The sequence below is a fragment of the Scophthalmus maximus genome, chromosome 6 (genome assembly GCF_022379125.1).
Source record: "Scophthalmus maximus strain ysfricsl-2021 chromosome 6, ASM2237912v1, whole genome shotgun sequence".
NCBI classification, from domain to species: domain Eukaryota; kingdom Metazoa; phylum Chordata; class Actinopteri; order Pleuronectiformes; family Scophthalmidae; genus Scophthalmus; species Scophthalmus maximus.
The window spans coordinates 10607501-10631622 of NC_061520.1; the positions used below are offsets into that span (position 1 = coordinate 10607501).

Consider the following 24122-nt stretch of genomic DNA (forward strand, 5'->3'; position numbering starts at 1 on the left):
CCAGAACTGTCTACCAAAACACACACTCAGATTACGACACACACTCAGTTGCTCAGTCCAACATGGGTTCATGAGAACTAACCTTGAAGACATGTTGTAAAGTAATAATGATTAAGCAGCTAATAGATTTTTTAATGTAAATATGACCTGTTTATTTTGGTTCTGTTTTTGTACCATATCATGGAAAAATTATAAATATACTTTACAGATTACATGAAGAGAATCTCTTCTCAGGATGTTTTTACTTTCTATGCTTTTCGACTCTGCGTATATAAAATAATGTTGTTTTTTTTACCATTAATGCTCATCACGTGTCAAACCGTCTTCAAACTTGCTTTAAATCTGTTCACTTGAACTCATTCTATCCTGTTGTAGAATTAAAAGACATAACTTATTATAATCTTGAAGAAACTTTCAGGGAGTTGTATTTACAACGGGACAGTGAGAACAGAATCCAAACAAGGTCATTTTCCAGAACTTCCTGGAGTTCTGTTCCCTGGAATTCCGGGAGTCCTGCCGGAAATCCAACATGAGGCAACAGGCCACCCCCTGAAAGGGTCGCAGAGTGTGAATAAGTCCACACAGCGAACATGGCCATGGTCGACAGACAGACTGAGTCAGCGACACATTCCAGTGGAGTCAACCATCCACTTTACCCTCAGAGTGCGCGCACACACACACACACACACACACACACACACACACACACACACACACACACACACACAGTCTTTTTTTCCCCCCCTCTAGCACACTTTACAGGTGTTCCAGGTTTTTATCATCCACTTTATACTTACATAATTATTCCCCTTTGCGGTGATCAATCCAAACCACAGTCACTCAGTCTCTCTTACTAGTCTGCATGTTTCCCAATGCTCATCGCTCTTTTTTTCACCCCTCAAGTCTTAATGCTACAATCCAAATTTAAACATGTGAAGTTTTACCTTGAGAGCTACCACATGACAAATTAGCTGAATAGTAGTGGTGGTGGTGGCGATAGAGGTAACTAGTTGGGTAGTCCACACTGTGCTATCTCTCACACACACACACACACACACACACACACACACACACACACACACACACACACACACACACACACACACACACACACACACACACACACACACACACACACACACACACACACACACACACACACACACACACACACACACACACACACACACACACACTGACTGTTCACTTCTGACGCCGACTCTGCACACATCACATGCATGTCTCTGTGGACATGACAGTCAGCACAGGATATCCCATGCAGCTGCGAATTAGAAGAGGGTCGCGTCCGTGACCGACAATCCTGACCAACATCATGCTGTGATTGACCACCTGTGCGGAGGTGAGAAGGAAGCCAGGGTTTGAACTTTTCCCTATTGCTCTCTTCTTTCATTCGTCACTCAATTGTTTCTGTCGATGTTTTTTTTCGTTAACAACACTGTGAATGCTTCCCAGGAGAGACCTGAAAATGCACCCTGTTATCCCAATATTGAAACCATATCCAGTCTACTGCCATTGTACGATGGTCGACTATTCGCTACTTCTGTTTGATCATAACCCAACCTATATAATCTTTTGTCAATCTAGTGCTAAAAAAAGGAAATCTAAGCTACACTACATGGCCAGAAGTATGTGGACACTGGCTGTGTGGCCAGATCTCTGTGTGGGGCAGTCGAGTTCTTGAATGCCAAATAAAATCAATTTCTTTACTTTTGTTCTTTTTTCCCTTGAAATACTGTTGCTCACTTTGATTGTTCCTTCTGTCCATATTGGCCACGAAGACACCCCTTCTGATTTGAATTGAAGTGATGAGCATGAGCATTCGAGCGTTAAGATAGATTTGAACGTCCGGCGGCATTTCGGTCTGCGTCTGTTGGTAATGCCTCTTGGAACTGAGTCGCAGACTAATACACATTTGCTATTAGCTACTGGAAGCCTTTATGCCATAGCTTACTATGACTCCATTGTCATGACAACAGTCTGATTTAGAAAAAAGCATAATCAGTGTACAAATATTTACATCAACTCACAGTATATTCAGAACATTGTCCTTTGTATAGAATTGTCTAAATGTATAACAATAAAATACTTTTAAAAGTAAAGAATTGTAATAAAAATTAAATCAAAACTTTAACAGAAACAATAGTAAGATCAGATTTTTTGCAGGGCGTGCCATTAAAAAGGAAATAATAATAACAGGCAAGGCATGGTGAGTATATTTGTGTAGCACCTTTCAAGGAGGGGGTTCGTCACTCAGTCTTTAACAATAATGAATAATTAAATGCTTTTCTTAAAAGAAAACTAAGGTCTAATATAGATCAAACAGATCAGCCTGTATCCGTCCGATTGTTCTCCCTGACTTTCTTTCTCCACCCTCCGTGTGGAGTTGCCATCCTGCATCGGCGTATTGCGTGTGATTAACTCTGTGTGAGTCAGGTAAAGGTGTTTTGCAATTCAAGGGAGGCCTCTAACACCAACCCCCCTTCCTCAGGTTGTCTAAGTTTATTGCTGTGAGACACCTTAACACGCAAGCCTGCTGTCAGTCAGGTGCTCGTGTTTACCATTCATCACGGTCAGAGGGTCTGCAGCCGAGGGTGTCTGTGTTCACATGCTGGCATGTTTAGACCGACCTTAGATATGACTGATCTGTCTCGTTAGGGTTAGTTGATAGCAGACACAGGTAGAGTTTGCAGTTACTATGGTCAAGGATAACAGCCACTGATGTAGGTTTTATTCTGCAACACAAGGGAAAGAAACGGATATAAATCTGAATGTTCAGGTAAATATGTACAGACTCATTCTGGATTCTAACAGATTATTACAGGGTCCTCAGTCAAATCCGGAGCCCGGCCCTGTATCACACTGCTAGGTTGTCATCATGAGGGCTATTACCAATGCATGATAATGGTGATGACTGGCATTGTCACTTGCCTGGAGTAATGCAATGTGGATTTTCCTGTAAGGTCACAAGAGTGACGCAAAACCCATGTCTCAAGAGCGCAAACTGAGTCATCTATCCAAATAAAATACAGTATACCTGGTGTGAGAGCAGCAATTTCCGATGTCTTTTACCTCGTGCTCGACACCGAGTTGTGCTCAAATCGGTGTGCTGCAGACATAATCAACAGCAGCCCTCTTCTCCAGGTTTTCAGCGTGTGCCGAGGTCCAACGTTTTAGGTCCAACGTTTTCCCATTTTTGCTAAGAGTTAACTATTGTTACCTACAGCAAGAAAGTCCTTCAAACACAACCCAGTCTGACATTTCTGTCTGACATTTGCATTATCTCCCCAGATGGGTTTCCAATTTTACTCCCACGGGTCAGATGAACTTATACTGATCTTTATCACATCACATATAAATAGAGTTTATATCGGAGAGAGGACATCTTAAGGGATAGATCACTTTTTTTATCTTGAAACAATATTAACATGCCCATATGTCTGAAAGATCCTCATATGTATTAAACCGTTAATGGATTTTCCCTCCTTGTTTCACTATCCCTCTGCTAAACCTCAGTGAGCAAACTGTCCAAGGAAATTTTCTTCTCAATAGACTCAAGAGACCCATTTTCGCTTTGCTAACGCAGACTGCTAAAAGCTTTATTAGCTCAAGCTGGAGGACTGTGAATGTTGCCTCTTCCTCTTAAGAAGTTCACTGCCAGTGTGAACGGGAGGAACAACTACGGCAACCAGAAACTGTTTCAATGCACAAATCGACCAGTGAGCATTGTTTAATGAACAAAAAGTGAACTTATCATTTAAAGGCCATAACCATTTTTTTTAACCCCAATCTTGATTGGAATATCTACAGGGTATCCAGCATCTCCAGATAACCAACTTTTGGAGCTGAGCCGTTAAAAGTCATTCAGATTTCTAGGGTTTTCAAAGACAAACTAGATCTTATATTGATCAGAAATGGTTCTCTATCAAATGCTATCGTATAACAGGGGATGTCATGAGAAAGTCAGCAAATGAAGTCATGCATACTTCTATAATATAAGTATCTCTACATTGTGCACAGGGTCTCCATTGACCCTCCAATGCTTTTAATTTTATCACTGCGTAATTTCATAACAATGGATTCAGCCCACAACTTGACTTCTTGGATTCACAACGTTGTTTTCAGCCAAAACAGGTGGAACAAAAAAGCCCTTAAAAGACACCGTACACTGCTCACATAGTAACCTAATAAAGTTAGAGATGAGCTGGTGAACCTGCTGGAGCATTTAGAAGCATAAAAGCCAGATATTTATTCTCAAGAGTTAGTGGAGTCCAGACTATTGTTTCTATATCTTTGCTAGGTGGACAGAAACGCACCTCCTGATGAATGTTAATGTTGCTCTGCATCTGCTGGATGTGTAATAGGCAATAGTTTACCATCCATAGAACTGGCTACAGTTATACCTTTCTATTTTCCTTTGTCCTTATTTAGGAGTCTCCCTCCTTCCTCTGACCCAAATGTCTGTCCTTGGGGCTGCTGGCACTAAAAATACTTGAAATAGTGATACAGTGTCAAGCAGTCTTAATGAGCAGCTGGAAACTGCAGAGGTGCTGCCTTCATCTGCAACTCATCAGTGATCGCTGGAAAATTTAAGCCAGTGATGCGGCGATAACCGTAATGTGAGGGCCGTTAAAATTATGTTCAGGCCTAGCTGCTTTGCTTACTAATGAGGTGGTAACTAGAAGCCACCGTTTTCATTCATTTAACAAAAAGATTTAAATAAAAATGGTCCAACGTAGAACATTCATCACCAAATCAACAAAACAATCAAATCACAGCAAAATGTGCATAGAGATTTTGTTCTAATATCTTTTTTGTGTGATTTCAGTGATGATAAAGTTATTTCCCCGGAATAATGTCGTGGGAATAGATTTATTTACCAAGAAAAGTCAAGTGAAAGCACAAGCCCCATCTCAAGTCACTTAGTGTCTTTATGTTTGTGATGTGAAACATGAAAAGGACCATGACCGGAGACAGAGTCAAGTTCCCTGAAATGACTGGGCATGTGGCTGCATGGTGCATCTCCTAACCTGCACTGAGTAGGACAGACGCCCCGGGGGCTGGACTGTGGCAGCTGGTATGTTTCTAAAAACAGGCAACACCCCCCCCCCCTCTTCCTCCTGTGCTTCACAGCAGATGCTGATCTCTGTCTGTCTTCAGAAGGAAGCAATTATTGAGTCAGAGGGAAAGACGCACCTCCTTTTAATAAACCCACATCAAATCATCCGATGACTGACGGCCCCGGAGCGTGACTCATGCGCTGGACGGAAGCGGGAGTGAATCGTTTCAACAATGACAGAGAGAAAACTGAATCAGAGTTCTTAAAAAGAGAGTCATGCAGTCGGGGGGCAGAGCTTCAAGCACCAGACGCGACACACTTTTACTCCCTTAATTTTTCTCCTCATAAACATCATTTCCCTCCTCTGCTCAAGCAGGATAACTTGACCACAGGGCCTCTCCTGTCTTCCTCACTGCTCTCCTCTCCTCTCCTCTCCTCTCTGTCTGTCTGGCTGTATGACTCCTATCTTCTGTCCTATGGCAGCTCAGCCTCTTACATAAGGTTGACCTGGTAAAATTCCACAGTGTTCACTTGCTCCCTGCTCCTCGAACTTCCAGGCGTCTCAACAACAATTTCTTACTGTTCGAAATCCAGCCGCCCACTCGTAGGATGTTTTTCCAGCTGCTCACAAACAGGTTACCTCACTTCAAATGAGGCTTCAATTGAAAAGGGATGCTTAACCTTTCAGAGGGTCCATCATCTGAAAACACTGTGTGACTTGTCGTGAGTCATCTTGCCTTCTGTTCTGGAGCGTCTCCTGAATATACACATGCGAACTGGGGAAGATATGGTTGCCACTGATGTGAAGGACATCAAACAGTGCTTTTATTTTCAGGGAATGTTAGATTACCTTTGACTAAATGTGCACATAGTGAACACCAGATGTTGTTTTTTAATGGCATTAATGCTATTTTTTTTTTTTACTTATTTTACTCATTTTAATTTGTCCTCTTACAAATATGTTTTTTTTTAGGTTGCTGTGCAATACTTTTCTCAAATTTTTGTTCTGTTGTGGTTAATAACCACGGATACAAGTTGTGAACGCAACACTGACAAATCATTCCCTTTTAAGTTGAAAAAACTTGTCAGCAAACAGTTGCTCATATACATACGTGTACATAATTCACTCTTTCTGAACTCTGGCTTGGGCCTCTACCAATTCCTGAGGAAAAATGTCTGACTCTTCAGTTGCTGAATTCTCCACTGCGTTGTCCGTTTAATCTCTGCTCTTTAGTGCCGAGTAGGTCGTGTACAGATTGTTTTTAGAGTTGAGAGGTGAGAATGAACCTAAACAATTCGGTTGCAGACCAGACAGCTAAACATAGCTGAAAGTGGCTATGAACCTCCATGAACATAAGGGTCTGCGGCGTACTTATGGAAATGTCTCACATCACTTGTTGCAGCAGGTAAAAACTGCAGCAGCAGAGCAGACAGAGATCAGATAACTTGTCTGATGAGTCACAGACCGGAGGATGACAGATGAGACCTATCAGTTAGCTTTGGGATGTAACACAAGCGGGCACACACACACACACACACACACACACACACACACACACACACACACACACACACACACACACACACACACACACACACACACACACACACACACACACACACACACACACACACACACACACACACACACACACACACACACACACACACACACACACACACACACACCTTGGTAGTACTTTCTGCTACATTGCCCATGTCAATTTGAAATCCATGGAACAAGTAAAATGGATCAGTTACACTTCCTGGAAGATGCAATTTACAAATACAGTGAGTTGTCTGGAGATTCCAAAAGAAATAGAGGAAAAAAAACATAAAGTACAATGACCTCTTCAATGACGTCTTTTTTTCAAAGCACTTAAGACTGAAATATCATATTTTATTGTTGATTTACTTTTCTGACATATGAGGTGCACTATACCAAACATTATTATGCATATTTTGCATTATATACAGTACAGTGTCTACATGAATCCAACTGCAGCTTTGTGCAGGTCTGGCATTGGTTGAACAACACAGATAACACAAACCGTCCTTCTCTGATTCATGTGTCCATAATGTCACCAGAGTTTACTGTGACATCCTGGATCTCTAAATCACTCCTCCCACTCGGCGTTTTTGCCGTGAGCACAGTTCTAGCCAGCTTTTTGCCAATCCCTTTCTTATTTCATTTCATAACAAAGAACAGGCTTCCTGCACAAGGTAAAAAACTTTCCTTCTCAGATTTTTTTTCAACAAGCTCGTAAAATTTCCACTGGTTCACCCACATGGCAGAGATGAAGCCAAACACTCTTGTCCCTGAACTGAACTGTAAATGGTTTTCATAGCTGATTACCACCAAAGAGTTACCCCCCGCCCCGAGCCTACAGGTTAGTCAATCCAGTGTGCAAACAGCACTGTTCCAGTCCTTGGTCAGAGCCAACACAGTTCTAAGAATCTGATTTTTTTTTTTCACTGTTGCAGCCATGGATAAAACCGCTGCAGGGAAAAGTGAGATAAGCTTCAGCATTGACCGATGTGAAACAAAGTAAATTCGTATTCAACTATGCAGCACAGAAGAACAATAAAGCAGGGCACAATAATGTATCCCATTGTTTATGTCTCTGCACATGTGGATGTGTGCACAAATAGAAGTTGCAACACTCTTGTGAGCCGCACACACAAACACAGACCGAAGACACGAAGAAGAACAAGTTTTACTGCTGGAGGGAGGGAGGATCAATCCTTTATTTAACCCTTCAAGGTGAGGCAAAAACACCTGCACAACGTGCATGTATTCCGGCTGTGATAACGTGCACAAGGTTCGCTGCATGAAGTTGTAAACCGAGTCGTGTTACACCACCACAGATGGTTCAAGCCTGACCGGCCGCCCCCGCTGTCGTACAGCAGGATCACGTCGTTCCCACATTTCCCTCCAGCATCATTGCCGCGGAGCTGATCAAGACAGATGGTCTCATGTCCAGCAGCACAGTTTAGTATTCTGCTGCCTGGCTGGCTGGCTGTCCTCACTCTGCACAGAGAGGCTGGCTAATAATTTGTCAGCCCCTGTGGGGTATGAGGTCAGCATGTCAACAACAGGCCCAGTGTTTCACAGGCCAGCGATGGAGATTAGAGAGCGAGGCTGATACGGGCGACTCTGCAGGCAAGGGGGGGAGCAGTGGGAGGGAAGAAGGGCAAAAGGAAGCAAGGGAGTGTGGGTGGTAACCCTGGGTCTCTCTCGGGGAGGCACAGATGCTGTTTTGCAACAATCACAAATGTTTGGGGCATTAAAAAAAAAAGAGCACAAGTGGCATTTGATGTTTGCCAGCCACAGCACATTGACACTGACACAAAGGCACAAAAGTGCCCTAACGCGCAAGAGTGTTCCTTCGCGTCAGGACGCGTGTTGTTCCCTTGATGCAAAGAGCGTCTCACGTTTTCTCAATCTGACTGGTGTTGTGCAACATACGCTCCCTCCCCTGCAGGTCATAGGGCTAACCCCTGGAAATCTACAGACTACCAAAAAAAAAAGTTTCAGACTTGCAGGACAAACCATGTTTCGTCAGATTTCTGAGTGAACCAAAACTCCGAGACCAAGAAAATCATTTCAACGTTTGCACAGGTTGACTCCCCTCTGTTATCAGTTGTTCAAACAGCCCTTGCTACACAATGTACCTGCTTCCCACACAGTTGCAGGAAGCTTCACCTTCAGCCCATCACTAGCGAGACAATATGTCTCGCTCAGACATTCGTAATGTAAAGGTCCCCCTTCTGCATGTCTTCATAAAGAACTAGAATTCAACAGTATACAAACAAGGAAGATCCATGCGAGTCCCTTGGTGAAGTCGATCAAACACACACCTCTGACATCTAGTGGCTGAGCTATGTCATCTACACTCGCAGGGCGGTGGACTTCACGAGCATCAGGGTGAATACTGTAAAACAAACACAGTACACAGGTAATATCCAGAGTCGGGGGAGGTTAACTTCCAAAAGATCACCCAGACTTTGAAAAAATATTTCCCAATGAAGATACGTTTGGGTTTAATTTGTCCCCTCTTAACAACAAATACCATATCAAAAAGAGCTTTTCTGCACTACAAACTACAACATTATTACACATACTAGAATGTATATTATCAAGTATTTACTATTGTGAACAGCGCAAAGACAGTTTACTTTTATGAACCTCAAATGACGTAGTGTAATTGTGATGATGAGTGTGCTAGACTATTGAGAAATTCCTACCTGGATACAAGACAGAAAACGTGTTTGCGAGAATGTGATGGTGGCACAGATCCTCAACGAAAGTTTTCAGTCGCTACAAAACATAACAGGGCAAAAGGTAAATTCGTGGCCCTAGAACGCAAGCTGTTCGAACATAAACAAGATGTTAATCTGAATCCACTGTCTGCATACAAGAACAGGGCTGCAACACCAGCCCCCACCAATCGCACACAAGATCCAGTCAGAGACAAAGTAAGCTGTTTTTAATGCTCCTGCAAATAAAGGGATCCTGATTCACAGGGGGGGTTGAACTCTGAATGCAGGCGGCTGGTGATGATAGAATGGACTGTTGGTGTAACAAGCTGACAAGCTGTACTTAAGGAAAACATGACTTTCATCACCGGTCCTCTTACGTCAAGATGACTCAGATAGGCAACGGAACGCCTCATTGATGTCCCCAAACAAACCCACCCTGGCACTGATTTGTCTTCAGATCAGGCTTGTTAGATAAGTGTACGTATGAGAAATGTTGAAAACTTGCATTGACGTATGCACGCTACAACCTTTGTGGTTGTAAAACTGTGAACTGTTCAGTGTAAAAACAGTTGGGAAAATACTATTAGGGTAACAGCGATGTCATGTAAAATACAGCCATTAATTCATTGAAAAACATATTTTCAAATGTATTTTATTTCAAGTAAATAAGACAAACACCATATAAGACAATGTGATATTGCCACATAACTGACAATTAAATCTAGCTACTGGAACTCGTGGTGGGTTGTTTGGTCCACATGAAAACAAATATTTTGTCACTAATAAATTTGTCAGCTGTCACAACCCAAACCATGCTTCAGTCTGACTTAAATCATTGCTAAATAACACAAAGAAATGCATTTTGTTCGTAAGTTGAAAGGCGTGCATGTAAGTTGCTTGCTCTTAGGCTGCCTCTACCCAGTTTAGCAACTTTACTTCTAAACCTATTAATCACCAAAACAATCTCGTCATTCAGAAGAATATTTCACGTCGGCCACTCCTCCCGCCAACTCTGCGGGGACTTTCTATGAAAACGATTATGCAGACATCAAAGAGAAATGCTCAGGAACTGGAACGGTAAAACCGAACTCTCCATTGTTATACTGTCAATCTGTTTCCCTTTTGTTTTACAGTATGTTTAAACCTACTTCCTCTTGTTAATCTACGCTGCAACTGAGTCATTCACCTGAATGGTTCTGTGATATTGCAAACATGTATTGTCAGTCCTGACAACACCAGCGTTAACATGGCCATAAGAAATTATTTACTTCCTAATTTTCTTTCCCTATTACAAGTTTCACTATATGTGATATGTTGACAGAATTTGTGTCAATCAAATAATAAACCCGGCATATCCTTCCTAGTTTGTATGTGTGGCACTATTTCATAATAAAAATAGGTCAAAGTGCTTGCCAAGATAATAAAACTTTAAATAAAAAAATCAATTGTGGTATTCCATAGTCTGTGACAGAAGGTTTTAACACTAAGTAGCCTAGACCTGTAGTAGGAAGAGAACAATGAGAGTCATGAAGAAAAACTTCTTGCTTCTTCAAAATTGTATCAGTCCAATGTAGGTTTATGCAAATCTCGTGGGAGGAAATATGTCAATTTGCTAGTTGGAATGAAAAACAATGCTTGCAAATGAACATGCAAAACCAACACTGAGGTTGAATGCAAAACATGACAAACCAAAAATTTAAACATACAATAAAATAGAGACAATTGTTGTGCTGATATGATGATCACAGCATCCGTGACTAGTCCTGATTCAGACAGGTGAATTAACATTGTCACTATCAGGATGAACACATATTAGTGATTTTCATAAACCCTCAAATGGCAGTGGTAATATAAATAAATTAGTATACATTTTCACAGAACTGTCATGATAAGAAACAAACGAACAATGACACTTCTAAATGCTGTGAAATTAAGGGAGAGTAGTCAAAAAAGAATATACTGTTTGTGCTCATCTCCTGACAGATAGTGACACCAGTGAGGATCAAAGTGCAAACCACAAGCAAATGTCAGGAAAATATTCCGGAAAGATGAGCACCACCTGCACGACAAACACACACAAGGTGCAACCAACTGTGTTCTTTCTCGCAAGCCACAAACTTTCAAATATGAAAACTAATAATGACATCAAATAAGATGCAACCATTCACAGTTCATTCGGAATTAAGGTTCTGTAAATTTCGAGAAAAATCACAATAACAGTTCAACTGATGCTAGAAATGTTGTACTCCCTATTAAAATTAGTACAAAATCTCTCTTTAACACAATGGAAGTTAAGGATTTCATTTCATGTTCATTCATACCACAAATGTAAATGTGGTTCAATATCACAAGGACCATTTCACATCATTTGCAGTTACTTTATATTATATCTTCAAGTGGTCAGGGAAGAGATGGGAGGGGCAGATCACAGAAACTGACTTTGAAGCTTAGCGTTGAGTTTGCATACAACCATATTCTATGACGTACGGACATATATGCGCTGCTCTCATCGCGCTAACTTTCAGTCTCCAGCTTCTCTGCATCATGGCTTCATCATCTTTCATTCTGCTGGTTCTGTGCTGGGAGTTCAGACTGAGCTGCAGTGTGAAACCCGAATGGTTCCACAACGTCTCCACCAGTCTCTTCAGTCTCCCCGGAGACATTATGCTCGGAGGGCTTTTCTCCATTAACCAGCTCTCCAGCAACCTCAGCCAGAGGTGGGAGCCGAACAACCTCAGATGTGAAAGGTAATGTGTTATGGAAAATTGCACTTTTGGAAAGTAATGACCCTATTATCTGAGATTCTTTACCAACATGTACACACTCAACCTGACTTATGAGGCTTCTATTTTGTTTTTTGTAATTTTTTGTCCGCTTGGGATCCCACAGTTTAAATGAATTTGGACTGGGCCTGGCTATCGTAATGAAATATGCAGTGGACGAGGTCAACGGAAACCAAATTCTGCTCCCCGGCATCAAGTTGGGTTACGAAATCTATGACACATGCAGACAGTCTGCCGTCATCGTGAAGCCCACCCTCTCTTTCCTCACTGCAAAATCGACCAAAGCACTGTCTGTGGAGTGTAATTACACCGACTATGAGACCAGCATATCAGCCGTGATTGGTCCTTGGTCCTCAGAAATGGTGTCCGTCATTGGAAAAGTCCTGGGATTCTTTCTCATGCCACAGGTTTGGTTACAGATTCATCTGGCCATAGATGTATTTATACATACATATATATATATATACACATACACAACTTAAATGAAATTGAATTTGAATTTGTTCATTCATTGTTGTGTTTTTTCAATTGTTTTGTCTTGTTTACATTTTTGACAACAGAAAATTGTCCTGCCACCAAAGTAGGGGGATACCGTGTCAATAACAGGCAGGGCTGAGTGACATCAGTGTAGTAAAATACCCATCCTCAAAAATACCTAAAATGACTCTTCTCCCTCCAGATTAGCTTCGGTGCAACCAGCGACAAATTCAGTGACAAATATCTCTACCCGTCGTTCTTCCGTACGGTGCCCAGTGACAAATGGCAAGTGTATGTCATGGCACTTCTGATGAAAGAGTTTAACTGGAACTGGGTGGCAGTGGTGGGCAGTGAAGAGGAGTACGGACAACAAGGTGTGCAGCAATTCTCCAAAATAGCACAAAGGATGTCTTTGTGTGTGGCCTATCAGGGGCTGATTCCAGTTTACACTGACCCAGAGCCAGCGGTCAGGACCATCATTGACAACATCCTAGCAACCAATGTCAGAGTGGTCATCGTCTTCTCTCTTGCGGAGCCAGCCATGGTCTTTTTTAAAGAGGTTAGTGAGGCAGAGTTTTCAACCATGTGGGTCTGTTACACAGACAATATTCAGCTCAGTGCCACTAACGCAATCTAATCTATTACAGGTTATCAGGAGGAATGTGACCGGTGTGTGGATTGCCAGTACAAGTTGGTCGCTCCACACTAAACTGACTTCTCTCCCCAATATCCAAAGAGTCGGTACGATCATCGGATTCACGGACATGACCCAGACCCTGGATCTGCTCACTGCCTACACACAGGATCTCTTCATCAAACTGAGCGAGGAGAGGATGGACACGTCTCGTCCAGCACCAAAGCCTGAAAACAATCCCTGCCCACAGTGTGCGAACTTATCACTGGCGAATATCAGCTTAGTGACAAACCCCTCAGTGCAGCGCTCAGCTTTCAGTGTGTATGCTGCCATCTACACTGTGGCAGAGGCACTGCATAAACTGCTGGAGTGCAATTCAACTGCCTGCACATGGGGATCTGAAACCAAAATCTATCCCTGGGAGGTAATCTCCGACCCCACCCCCCCCACCACAAAGTGTATTTTTAACAAAACTGAAAATAAATATTTAATTCAATATTCTTTTGCAGCTGTTGGAGGTTTTGAGGAATATGTCTGTAAACGTAAACGGCACACATTTGGTGTTCGACAGTAATGGCAACCCAAACATAGGATACAATCTGATCGAGTGGACCTGGGAGGCCTCGGGGGTAGAATTTTTAGAAGTTGGAAGCTTTAATGATGAACTGATCATCAACAGGTCCCTCTTTAAATGGCACACTGAAAACTCAGAGGTATTTTCAGCAATTGTTTTTGAAAATGTGTATCGATTTGTAAACATGACCAACCGCAACAATCCCAACTGTGATGCCTTAACTTCTGCAGGTTCCTCAGTCCACCTGCTCAGCGGCATGTGAGAAAGGTCAGGTCCGCAGAGTCAAAGGCTTCCACTCCTGCTGTTTTGATTGTATCAACTGTTTGCCAGGCACTTACCAGGCAAAGAAGGGTAATGTGGTTTTCCGCACCTCACTCAAATATCTGATTCTTATTCATAGACATAGTGCAACATTTTGGGAAACATTCTTGTTCACTTTCTTGCCAGAGGAGAACGTTATAACACTCTCACGTCATGTGCATTAAATACAAAGCTTCAGCTGGCAGCCTTTATCTGAGCTTATCATTAAGGCTGGAAATAGGGAGAACCAGCTAACCCGCCTCTTCATCACACTTCAGTTTTTATACGGATTATCAAACAAGATATGACGTGTTAATTACCCATGGCCAGAGGAGCTTTTGTTTCCCTTGGACAAAGCCAGACAGGCCTTTTTTCTAGTCTTTTACTGCTAAGTAAAACTAACCATTAAGCTTATTAAAAATATTCCCTTAAAAGTGAGCTTATATTACATACAGTCTTGTTATGATTGGATTTTGATGGTGTGTCATCAAACCACATATCCTGTTATTCTTTCTCACTCATAGATGACATCCAGTGTACTAAGTGCCCTAACGGTCAATGGTCCCTGATCCGCAGCACGAGTTGCACAGAACCCACCTTCGATGTGTTGTCCTGGGACACAATTGTAGCTCTGGAAATGACGTGCGCTGGGGTGCTGTTGCTGCTGTGTCAGGGGTCAGTCAGTGTCGTGTTCCTGCGGCACCGGGGGACCCCGATGGTAAAGGCCTCGGGTGGGGCCCTGAGTTTCATTGCTCTTCTCAGCCTGATGGCAATGTGTCTCAGTCTGCTGCTCTTCCTGGGACAGCCAGGGGACGTGGTGTGTCGTCTTCAGCTGCCCTTCATCTCCATTTTCCAAACAGTCGCCCTCTCCATTATCATGTACATCTCACTACAGGTGAGGAATGAGAGATTAAATACAATATTGTAATGTAGAACAACAACAAAAAAAAGGTTAACAGACTGGAAACACATTTTTTTTCCAAACAGATCTTCTACGTGAATGAGTTCCCGGAGATAGCTGCATCTCACCTGCACATTATCAGAGGCCCTGGGATGTGGTTGTTTGTGCTGGTCTGCTGTGCTGTGCAGGCTGGTCTCTGCGGCTGGTTTGTTCAGGAAGGGCCCACGCTGTCTGAACATGTGGCAAATATGAAAATAGACTTTGTTAGGGCCTATCTGTCATGTCCAGTGATACCTTTGATTGGATTTGGCGTGATGCAAGGTTTCAATACTGTGATGGCCCTGATTTCGTTCATGTGCACCTTCATGGCAGTGAAGCCTCTTCATCAGTACAACCTTGCCAGGGACATCACCTTTTCCTCCCTGATCTACTGTGTGATTTGGGTGACCTTCATTCCGATCTACATAGGCCTGACTGACAAGAATAGGACCATTGTCCATGTTTCCTTCACCCTGGCAAGCAACTTGGGACTGGTGGCAGCCTACTACTTCCCAAAATGCCACTTGCTGTTGAAGAAACCCGACCTCAACAAACCAGAGCACTTCTGTACTTTCCTGGAGGGCGTTCCACCAACAACAGCTCAGGAGGAGCCACAGTCGCAGTCAGGACAATAAACCGTAACAGTGTCATGTTATGAATCAAAAACTCCAAAGAATACCTAAAAATCGTGTATTTTCGTAAACTTTACTTTTGAATACATTTATAAGCCAGCAAAGAACATCTGTGTATATTATAGCTGAGTCCTCAGGGCTACGAAACATATTGTTACATTGTGCTTGGTTATTTTCCTGTATTGCTAGATTAATATGTAATCATGAAATAGTGACATAAACTGCTCTTGTACAGAAACGGTACACTTTACAATTAAATGTATATTTTGATGATAATAAATACTCTACACTTAAAATAGAAAAATGTGTTGTTAATTTAGATAAAAACTACATTCAGTGTAAAACAACTACGCAAACTAAAACATTTCTTTCTTTCAATTTTATCCTACCATCTATGGACTGAGCAAGGCACTTCATTCAAATTCATTGAGTCTGCTCACATTTTAAATGTTTATTACAGCAACAGAACATGATTCGAATTTAGCGTCTAGGCACCGACCACATCAACCCCCCATATTAGATTTCATAGAGGTAATGGGGAGGGATGAGCAAATATCTCACTACATACCATATTACCAATAGTCTGAAAACTATTGATATATGAGTTTCAATATCCAATAACTACATATGATCCTACAGTAGTTTATTCATTTATATATCATTACACAAACGCATATAATATATATAATATAAACAACAACGTTTTTGTGTTTATATTCAAAGCCCAGTGACTGAGATTCCTACTAAGCACCAGAACATGTCACAGTTTTGTCTCTGCTCTCTGGTGGACAAACTATGTAATGGCGACACAGTTTCTAAATCACCTAAAACCTAGTTTGGTATTTATGTACTGTAGTTCATTATTTCTAATCAACTGACACAGTCAACAATACTGATATATGTGCAATAACCTAATCTCAGTTACTTTATTGCTGATATTGTTGGTTGAGCTGAATCCCTGTAAATATTCCATATAAAAGTCCTGATTCAAAGATAAGATATACCTTTATTCGTCCCCAAATGGGGAAATTTGGGCATTACGGACAGAAGAATATAGAAAGAAATTTACAAAAAAGGGATAGTATGTACAAAATATAACAAAATAATAACATTGAATAAAAAAGGTATATAAATACTATATACAGAGCAGTAGCAATAGTTGCACATGGGGACTAAATATAAATATTGCACAGTTGGTTATTGAAGAAGTATTATCAGCAATTATGTAGGTCTACTATTGGTGTAATAATTAAACTATAACACCAAAATCTATGAAATAATATGTTTCCCCAGGGAATTCAATATAGTACCTGAGTAAATTACTTTCCACTACTGATGATGGATTTTTCAATCACAATCATGAAACCAGAATAAGTGTAGCCCATTAAAATGTAAACATCGATAAATTAAGTAACATATAACATGTCCCCCTTTGAAAAGTTTGGCGTAAAGTCCAAAGTAGCCTTAAACCAAAAGTAGTTAAGCTAGTTAGCCTTCCTCAACTTAAACAAGTGTACCTGAGTAAATGTGGAGTCACTTGGTTAGTGTCACCTCTAACATACACACACGGTTTGATGGAGTCTTAGAAGTCCATCGTTCATTTGTCAGGAGAGGATTATTGTCTTTACCTTCTGTGTGGACTGATGTGTGACACGCTGTCTCGTTCGTTCGCTACATCCCACGAGTTACTTTCTGTTTTTAAAACCCACCCGAGGTGGAAGAAGAGAAAACCCGCCCCCCCAATCCTTCCTGTGGTTGGTTTACCGTGATATGCTTCCTTAATCCCGACCAATGATCACCTTCTTGGGCTTGGCTCCTACCCAATCAGAGGCATGGCAGGGACAAGACCCAGATTTAAGACCGAAAATGAAGAATGCATCTTACCGAATATCTAGACTCGCGACTCGTTAAATCGAATTGGCTGCAAACACACGGGTTTGGTGTACGTGTGTAAATCATTACGATTGACGGAGTCAACCAACGACCTATTTCTCTTAACCTTGTTGTGACGACACTGCTGCCTGAGAGGCTGAACTCGGGGACAACTGTCCCAGTTCCTTGACAACGGTTGCTAACAACTCAAGGCTATTGGGCCACTGCTGTTTATCCTGAGAGTCACTGGGGTTGTTACAGCTGGTGAGATGAATTCCTATTTGTCCCAAACATCCATTACCAAGTTTAATATTAGTGGGTATGTTAGTTTTCCATAGCAGCTGACAATAACCAACGGTGCTGTTTTTAGTTTAGCTTGGTACTAAATTGCGTTTAAGGTAGTTTTAATGACCTGTCCCAGAATATGATGCCTTGGTTTAACTTTAAATAAGCTTGGTAACGCGTATTTCGAATGATTGCTCGAATTTGCCATACTACTAGATTAGATTTAAACCTCCTTTAAATGTTTTAATTATGAGGCCTTGGATTTCTATTATTATTAATAATATACTAGAAATAACTTTATTTATAAGGCAACTTTCAAACAACTGTTACAAAGTGTTTGTAAATGAAGAATGAATAGCTAAAGTAAAAAATGGTACAGCCTCCCTACATGAACAAGAAGCTCAATTGGAGACCGGAACATATTATGAAGGAAGCCAATCCAGACAACCATTCTGAAATAACGTATTTATTCACATGTTAAGCATTCAATGTAAGGTGTAAAGCTGAATAGGCCGAGACTAAATGTCTAGGTTTGATTAAACATAGCGGTGAGAGGACGTGTATTTTACATATTTCATGAGATTTTCTATTTAAAGGGTCACAATACTCTTTACTTTTTCTAGTGAAGCCCAGTGTAACCATGCCTCGAGGAAGAGCGACCACGAGTGCCCGCTCAAACAGCAGTGAGATGGAAAATGATGGCACAGGTAATGTTGGTTATTTTGTCATTGGTAATTTTAAAATCTTGATACTATCTCAGGTATATCATTTTGCCATTTGCTATAATGTGCATGATGATATTTTTTAGAATCAGAGCTAGCCAAACTGCAAAGACAGTTCAGGATCATGGAAGGAGATCGGCAGGCCTACAACATTCAGGCCCGGGAGCAGATGCGCAAACAACAGTAAAAAGAACTGAAACTGCATTATGCTTTGCACCTATATCACAATGTGCACTGTGATTGTTTTGAAACCACCTGATCAGCTGTTTTGTGTTGTGCATTAAGGCAGGAGATAGACAAGCTGATGAAGGAGCAGCAGGAGCTGAGTCGAAACCTCGGGGTATCTAAGAGCTTGTCTCGCCAACAGCAGGACAGTGAGGAGACAGAGAGTCTTCGTGCTTTGCTGGAGCAGACAGACACGCTGGAGGAGGAGCTGGGAAAAGAGAAGCAGTGTCAAAAAGACTTACAAAGAGAGGTTATGTCCTTTTCACCAATCTCATTTCATGTTTGTTGATATTGTTGATAAAGTAATCTAAGTGTTGTAAATGTCATGTATTCATGTCATGCTTCTGTGTTGTGGGCAGATCTCAAACATGGAGCTGAAGCTGGTGGAGCTGAGAAGAGGGGAGGTCAGTAGTAGTGACACACAAAAGTCTGAGGAGCGGCGGACTCAGAAGGCCAAACAAACGCTGGAGTACAAACTGGACAGAGTGAGTTACGAATGAGCATCTTTGTCTGGGTCATACTAGGAATCTTCACAAGCGTATAGCCTCACATTTTACTGTAATGTTTAAAAGTTTGTGCACATTGTCCTTTTCAGGCTTTGACTCGCTTCAATGAACAACTGACCAAAAACAGCCTCCTGAGAGAGGAGTTGCAAACGTTGCATATTGAGCGTGCTCGTTTCCAGCAACTACACAACAAGCTGGAAAAGGTCAGAGGTCATACCATATATATATTTTCTGTCATATAGCCCACTATTTAAGTTTTTTACTCTGGTTTTAAGTTTTTAAGTAAAAAAATGTCTCTGCCCTCTGTGTGTTGTAGGAACTGCAGGAGCTCCGCAAGAAGATTGGTGAAACTATCAACCTGTCCACTGCTGCTTACGATGCCAGGTCGGATTGAAACATTTGTATAATGTCGTAAATGTCCTCACGATCTTCAGTTTTGATCTTATTAAGGAATTTTTCTACATCAGGGTGGAGGCCCAGTCCAAAATGACCATGATGAGGGAGAAGGCGGTGAAGGACCTTGCCCAGTACAATGCTGAGATGAAGGACCTGGAGAGGGTTATTGCACATGAGTGTGTCCTGAAAGAGTTTATGACCACCAAGTGCAACGAGAGGAGCAGGCACGACAATGGCAATGGGATGGGACACAGACGATGTAAGACGCAGCACTTGTGCAGTTGCTAATATTTCTTTTTTGAAATAATATTTTAGATAATGTCACAATCTCCTACAGTGTTGTATATCCCATGAGCACAAGATGACAACGAAGATTTGGGTTTCAGTATTCACATATCTGAAATCAGACAATGATTTTCATATGACTGCAATGGTGCTTTTTTTTCCCAGTGTCAGAACTGAAGGAGCAGCGGAGGATGGACTCAGAGGAAGAGTCGCTGGATGCTCTAGAGGAGGGTTTTGAGAGGATCAAGACAGTGACAGGGGAGGACGACCTGGACATGTTGGTCACCAGGTTCATCCAGGGTAAATCTTACCTGCACAAGTGGACTCTTTTATACTCATCCATATGCAAAGACAATGCGATTATATTTTGTTTAATATATTTATGTACATTTTCTTATATTCTTCTTAGCAAAAACACCAGGTGATTAATTTTAATTTTAATCTTTCTACTTTTGAAAGGGACACAAAAGTTATAGATGTAATGTCCCACTTTGATAATTAGGATAATCAGTTAAAGGATTTAAACTGTTTCTCGTTGATGTATTTTGTTTTGGCTGTGCAGGTGAAGACCAGAACTTTGCACTCTTCAATTTTGTTAATGTGCAAAACAATGAGGCTGAAGCCCTGAGGAATCAATTCAACCAGGTGAGTATGTTTTCTCTGTTTGACAACTCATCAGTTAATTTCTTCCATTTTTGTAACTTTGCGTATTTTCCTATTCAGTGTAGTAGAATACATGTAATTCCTTAAACGACTGTAAGCAACCCGTTCAAAGAAAAAGACGTTCAAAAGGTAATTTCTTGGAAATGAAATTAAAGCTAAGGAAAAAGAGGAGAATTTTGGGAGCGGTTAGAGCTGCTGAAAGGGAAAATGTAGTATTCAGAGAGAAGGTTTGTAAATGCATGTGTTATATCTATTTATTGATTTATCTGTTTGTGCTTGTGTGTAAATCTGCAGATCCAAGAAGAGATGGAGAACTTTCGAGTGAAAGGTTTGGAACAGGAGCATGATCGTGGCTCTTTGCTGAGAGACATTGACGAACAAAAAAAGGAAACTGAATCTCAAACTGTGAACTATGAAAACCAAGCCAGCATCATAACGAAAATCCTGGAAGAGATTAAAACAGGTTTGGCAACAATTTATTTTATGGGTCTTTAGTTTCGGTAATGTGGTAGTAATTATTATGAATTAGTTGTGAGTCTTTTAGTCAGTGCACAGCAGGTCAGTTGAACATGCAAAAGTGTGAAATATGTCTATAAGCAAACAACATATTCCACATGAAAGACTATATCCAATTGTTCATTTGAAATGGTTGAATATGTATATGGTTTCAGTCTGGGTTTTTTCAAGGAAGACATATTTTCCCTAAAATTAGAATCAATTTTCCCAGGAAACATCCCAAGAAATTCCCAAGACAATTACCTGTAAAATACACATTTCTCTTAAATACTTGTACTGTGTGTTTGTGTGTGTAAACACACCAACTGATTACAAAAAAGCTACATCATATATAAGACATGCGTCAGAGTTCTGTTTCATATCCCACAGGAGTGAGCAGCACCTTCTCTAAAATGGACTGTGACCGCTCGGTGATAGAGGATATGCTGGGCTTCTCCACAGGGATCAGTGAGAACCACATCATGTCCCATCTGGGTCTGCTGGAAAAGAAGACTAATGAGCTGCTCACCATACAAGCTTTCCTCAATTCTAAGGTAACCTGCCAACCCAGACATTAATCTCTGCTCATTTTTCCTCTGTAATACCATGTAACTGTATTTTAATTGCTTGCAGGATCTAGAAAGGGACTATAATCCAAAAGACCTGGCCAAATTCCTTTTGGGTCAAAATCCAGAGCAGCTTCAGCAGAATACCAGTATCCTACCTACAGTCAACAGGTCGACATTTAATCTGTTAATTTGGAGATCATGTACATATTTGTATTTAAATCTATGCATACATGCAGAAACTTGGAACATCAGATTGATGAGTATGTCTGTGTTGGTTGGATTCCTCAGCGTGGAGCATGATGCCGAGGATTCTCTTTTCACTGATGAGGAAGAACGACCACTTTCACAGGGCGAACTTCGCAGAAGAATAATGAAAGGGGTTAGTGCAATTCTACTCGAGTGACCATCTATAATTAATGTTATGGGCAACCGTTTAAAGTACTTTGTTGTTGGATGGGATTTATAGGTTCAGCAGAAACAGAGTTCAGTCCTGGAGGAAGCAACCAAATCCTCAAAGATCCGTCAGCAGGTCGAAGGCAGACAGCGCTCCCTGGAAGACGCACTGATCTGACAGTGACCCGATCGGAGTAGTTAATGTGGATCCTCATCTTCTGAGATTGTCTGCAGCTGAAGGGCTTTGTTTTCATTATTTACCATAATATGGATGAATGGAGGCCAAGGCTGCTGATGGAACCAGCTTGAAATGTTGCAGCTTGTACACGTGAACATTAAAAGCTTAATTGTGTTTTGTGTATGTCACCTTTTATGATGAATCATTGCCATTGCCTGCTATATTACAGTATATATTGGTGTGATTTGTTTAGCTGAAGCTAATTAGGATTGGAGCTATAAAGACGCCTTTTTCAGACTCTGGTTACCAGCTGTTCTTTTGATGTGTGACTCGCCATCTGGCTTTGACTATGCAGTCTGGTCTCAGTATAGGCCTCCCTCACAACAGAGGTACGTTACATGGTACTTGCTGCTATGCCCAGACAAGAAGGTAGGGGGCAGCATAACCTTTGGCCTGAGTTTTCAAAAAGGAGGTGAGGAGTTGTACAGATTTTTTAACACAGTTTTGTTGATGCTTATTCTCAAAACCGCTAAACTGTCATATGACATTTCCATTAAAGTGGGTCTGTATTCATGTACTTAATCAATAGCATCTGCCTGTTTTTACTCAGTTGGTTATTGGCAGATTAACATATCATCTATATGTGCAGCAGTAATATCAGGAGCATCTGTATCTTTGCATATATATATTTATTTGTCCAAGGATCAGAAATAACTTAACTTTGATTCTTGAATGCACGGCTATAATGCTGGAGCAACACCGACTAAATAAAAATATAAATTAATTAAATAAAATAAAACAAAATAAAAAACAACAGCCTCTTACCCACACCATGCATTGAAACAAACCCTCAACAAAACGTTAGTGAAGGACACGGCGTGGACGAGCCCCACGGCCTCCCGAAATAAACAAGAAGCTCAACTGGAGAACCAGAACATATTAAGAAGGACGACAAAAAATGTGTCATGCAAAGCATACATTTGAATTTTTCTCTGAACCAAGAAAAATAATAGTTAATCAGAAGTTGTTTAGGAGGACAAAATGGGCTGGATATCCCAACCAAAAGCTAAAACTAAAACAACAAACCCACCACTTTAAAGTCATGCTGGTGGAACATGAAGAACAAAATTGAGGACAGAACTGGGAGTTAGGCAATCGGACACTTTTAACTGCCGTCCCTCCCTAATCAGACCGATGGATGTTTTCACATAGAGTGTATAGAGAGTCGCGACAACGGAAGTCCAAAAATGCAGACTTCAGATAGTTCCCGGAAGTTCTTGGTGCGCAATTCAAATCCATTATTCAGAGCAACAGAACTGCGATTTTTGGTAATTACAAGTCAATAGATGTCGATTTACAAAAAAGCACACCGACATGCCTATGTAGTTGCTCTATGTATTTAGTCAATACTTTTTAAAAATAATAAATAAATCATAAAAACATAAATCATAATCCAATGCGAGTGTTGATTTGATTCAGATGTGCTGATAATATACAATCTGATTATTTAAACGTCACTCGTCATAAGTACAACACAGACGGTCCATTGATCCATTCTGCTGCTACTCTAATGCGCGGCCGCTGCTCACTTCCGGGAACTATTGAGAGGCTCCATGATCCGCCATTGCTGGGGGAAAAAATGATCCATCGGAGTGAACGGAGTTGTCGCGACTCTGTTAGACGGCTCTGGTTTTCAGGTGCTGCTCCACTGCGAGAGAGAGAGAGAGAGAGAAACAAAAACACGCCCACCCACAAGCAATGGGCCGTGACGTGTGGGCAGAGTCATGTGTCACAAAGAAAACAATGGGGATCAAAGACAACAAATCAAAGGCAACAGCCTAGAAAAGACAGTG

At 41.3% G+C, this 24122-nt stretch overlaps 3 protein-coding genes across 4 annotated transcripts in view; 2 read left to right on the forward strand and 1 right to left on the reverse strand.

Annotated features, from left to right (window-relative positions):
• Positions 1-17411, reverse strand: part of errfi1a (ERBB receptor feedback inhibitor 1a) — a 40160-nt gene extending 22749 nt beyond the window's left edge. Inside the window, exons 1-3 of the mRNA XM_035631063.2 lie at positions 17309-17411; positions 15138-15240; positions 14706-14997 (exon numbers count right to left, since the gene is read on the reverse strand). The gene's annotated coding sequence lies outside the window, so the exon portion shown is untranslated. The remainder of the gene's footprint in view (positions 1-14705; positions 14998-15137; positions 15241-17308) is intronic.
• On the forward strand, positions 11885-15908 carry LOC118309211 (taste receptor type 1 member 3). Its single transcript, XM_035631064.2, has 8 exons — positions 11885-12087; positions 12230-12530; positions 12803-13159; positions 13248-13658; positions 13744-13947; positions 14039-14159; positions 14633-15003; positions 15096-15908. Exons 1-8 carry the CDS (start codon positions 11885-11887, stop codon positions 15681-15683), a joined length of 2556 nt encoding a protein of 851 aa, XP_035486957.2. The 3' UTR covers positions 15684-15908.
• Positions 17412-17544: 133 nt separating the features above from the next.
• On the forward strand, positions 17545-22443 carry odad1 (outer dynein arm docking complex subunit 1). Of its 2 annotated transcripts, XM_035631061.1 has the most exons (15): positions 17546-17816; positions 18461-18544; positions 18646-18742; positions 18845-19034; positions 19144-19269; positions 19380-19493; positions 19607-19674; positions 19758-19945; positions 20137-20271; positions 20534-20616; positions 20929-21097; positions 21520-21683; positions 21763-21866; positions 21987-22077; positions 22165-22443. In XM_035631061.1, the coding sequence occupies exons 2-15, from the start codon at positions 18478-18480 to the stop codon at positions 22267-22269; spliced, it is 1701 nt and encodes a 566-aa protein (XP_035486954.1). In that variant the 5' UTR covers positions 17546-17816; positions 18461-18477; the 3' UTR covers positions 22270-22443. The 2 variants fall into 2 exon arrangements, with proteins under 2 accessions (XP_035486955.1, XP_035486954.1); XM_035631062.2 differs by lacking the exon at positions 18646-18742 and having other exon boundaries at positions 17545-17816.
• Positions 22444-24122: the final 1679 nt, after the last annotated feature.

What these genes read in the sequence shown, in the direction of transcription:
- odad1 (XM_035631061.1), top strand. Translation starts at nt 18,478, where the DNA reads ATGCCTCGAGGAAGAGCGACCACGAGTGCCCGCTCAAACAGCAGTGAG. An exon ending in GAGCAGATGCGCAAACAACA is followed by an intron (nt 18,743 to 18,844) that starts GTAAAAAGAACT and finishes TTGTGCATTAAG; the next exon opens with GCAGGAGATAGACAAGCTGA. An exon ending in ACTGCTGCTTACGATGCCAG is followed by an intron (nt 19,675 to 19,757) that starts GTCGGATTGAAA and finishes TTTCTACATCAG; the next exon opens with GGTGGAGGCCCAGTCCAAAA.
- LOC118309211 (XM_035631064.2), top strand. Translation starts at nt 11,885, where the DNA reads ATGGCTTCATCATCTTTCATTCTGCTGGTTCTGTGCTGGGAGTTCAGA. An exon ending in GATTCTTTCTCATGCCACAG is followed by an intron (nt 12,531 to 12,802) that starts GTTTGGTTACAG and finishes TTCTCCCTCCAG; the next exon opens with ATTAGCTTCGGTGCAACCAG. An exon ending in GGCACACTGAAAACTCAGAG is followed by an intron (nt 13,948 to 14,038) that starts GTATTTTCAGCA and finishes TAACTTCTGCAG; the next exon opens with GTTCCTCAGTCCACCTGCTC.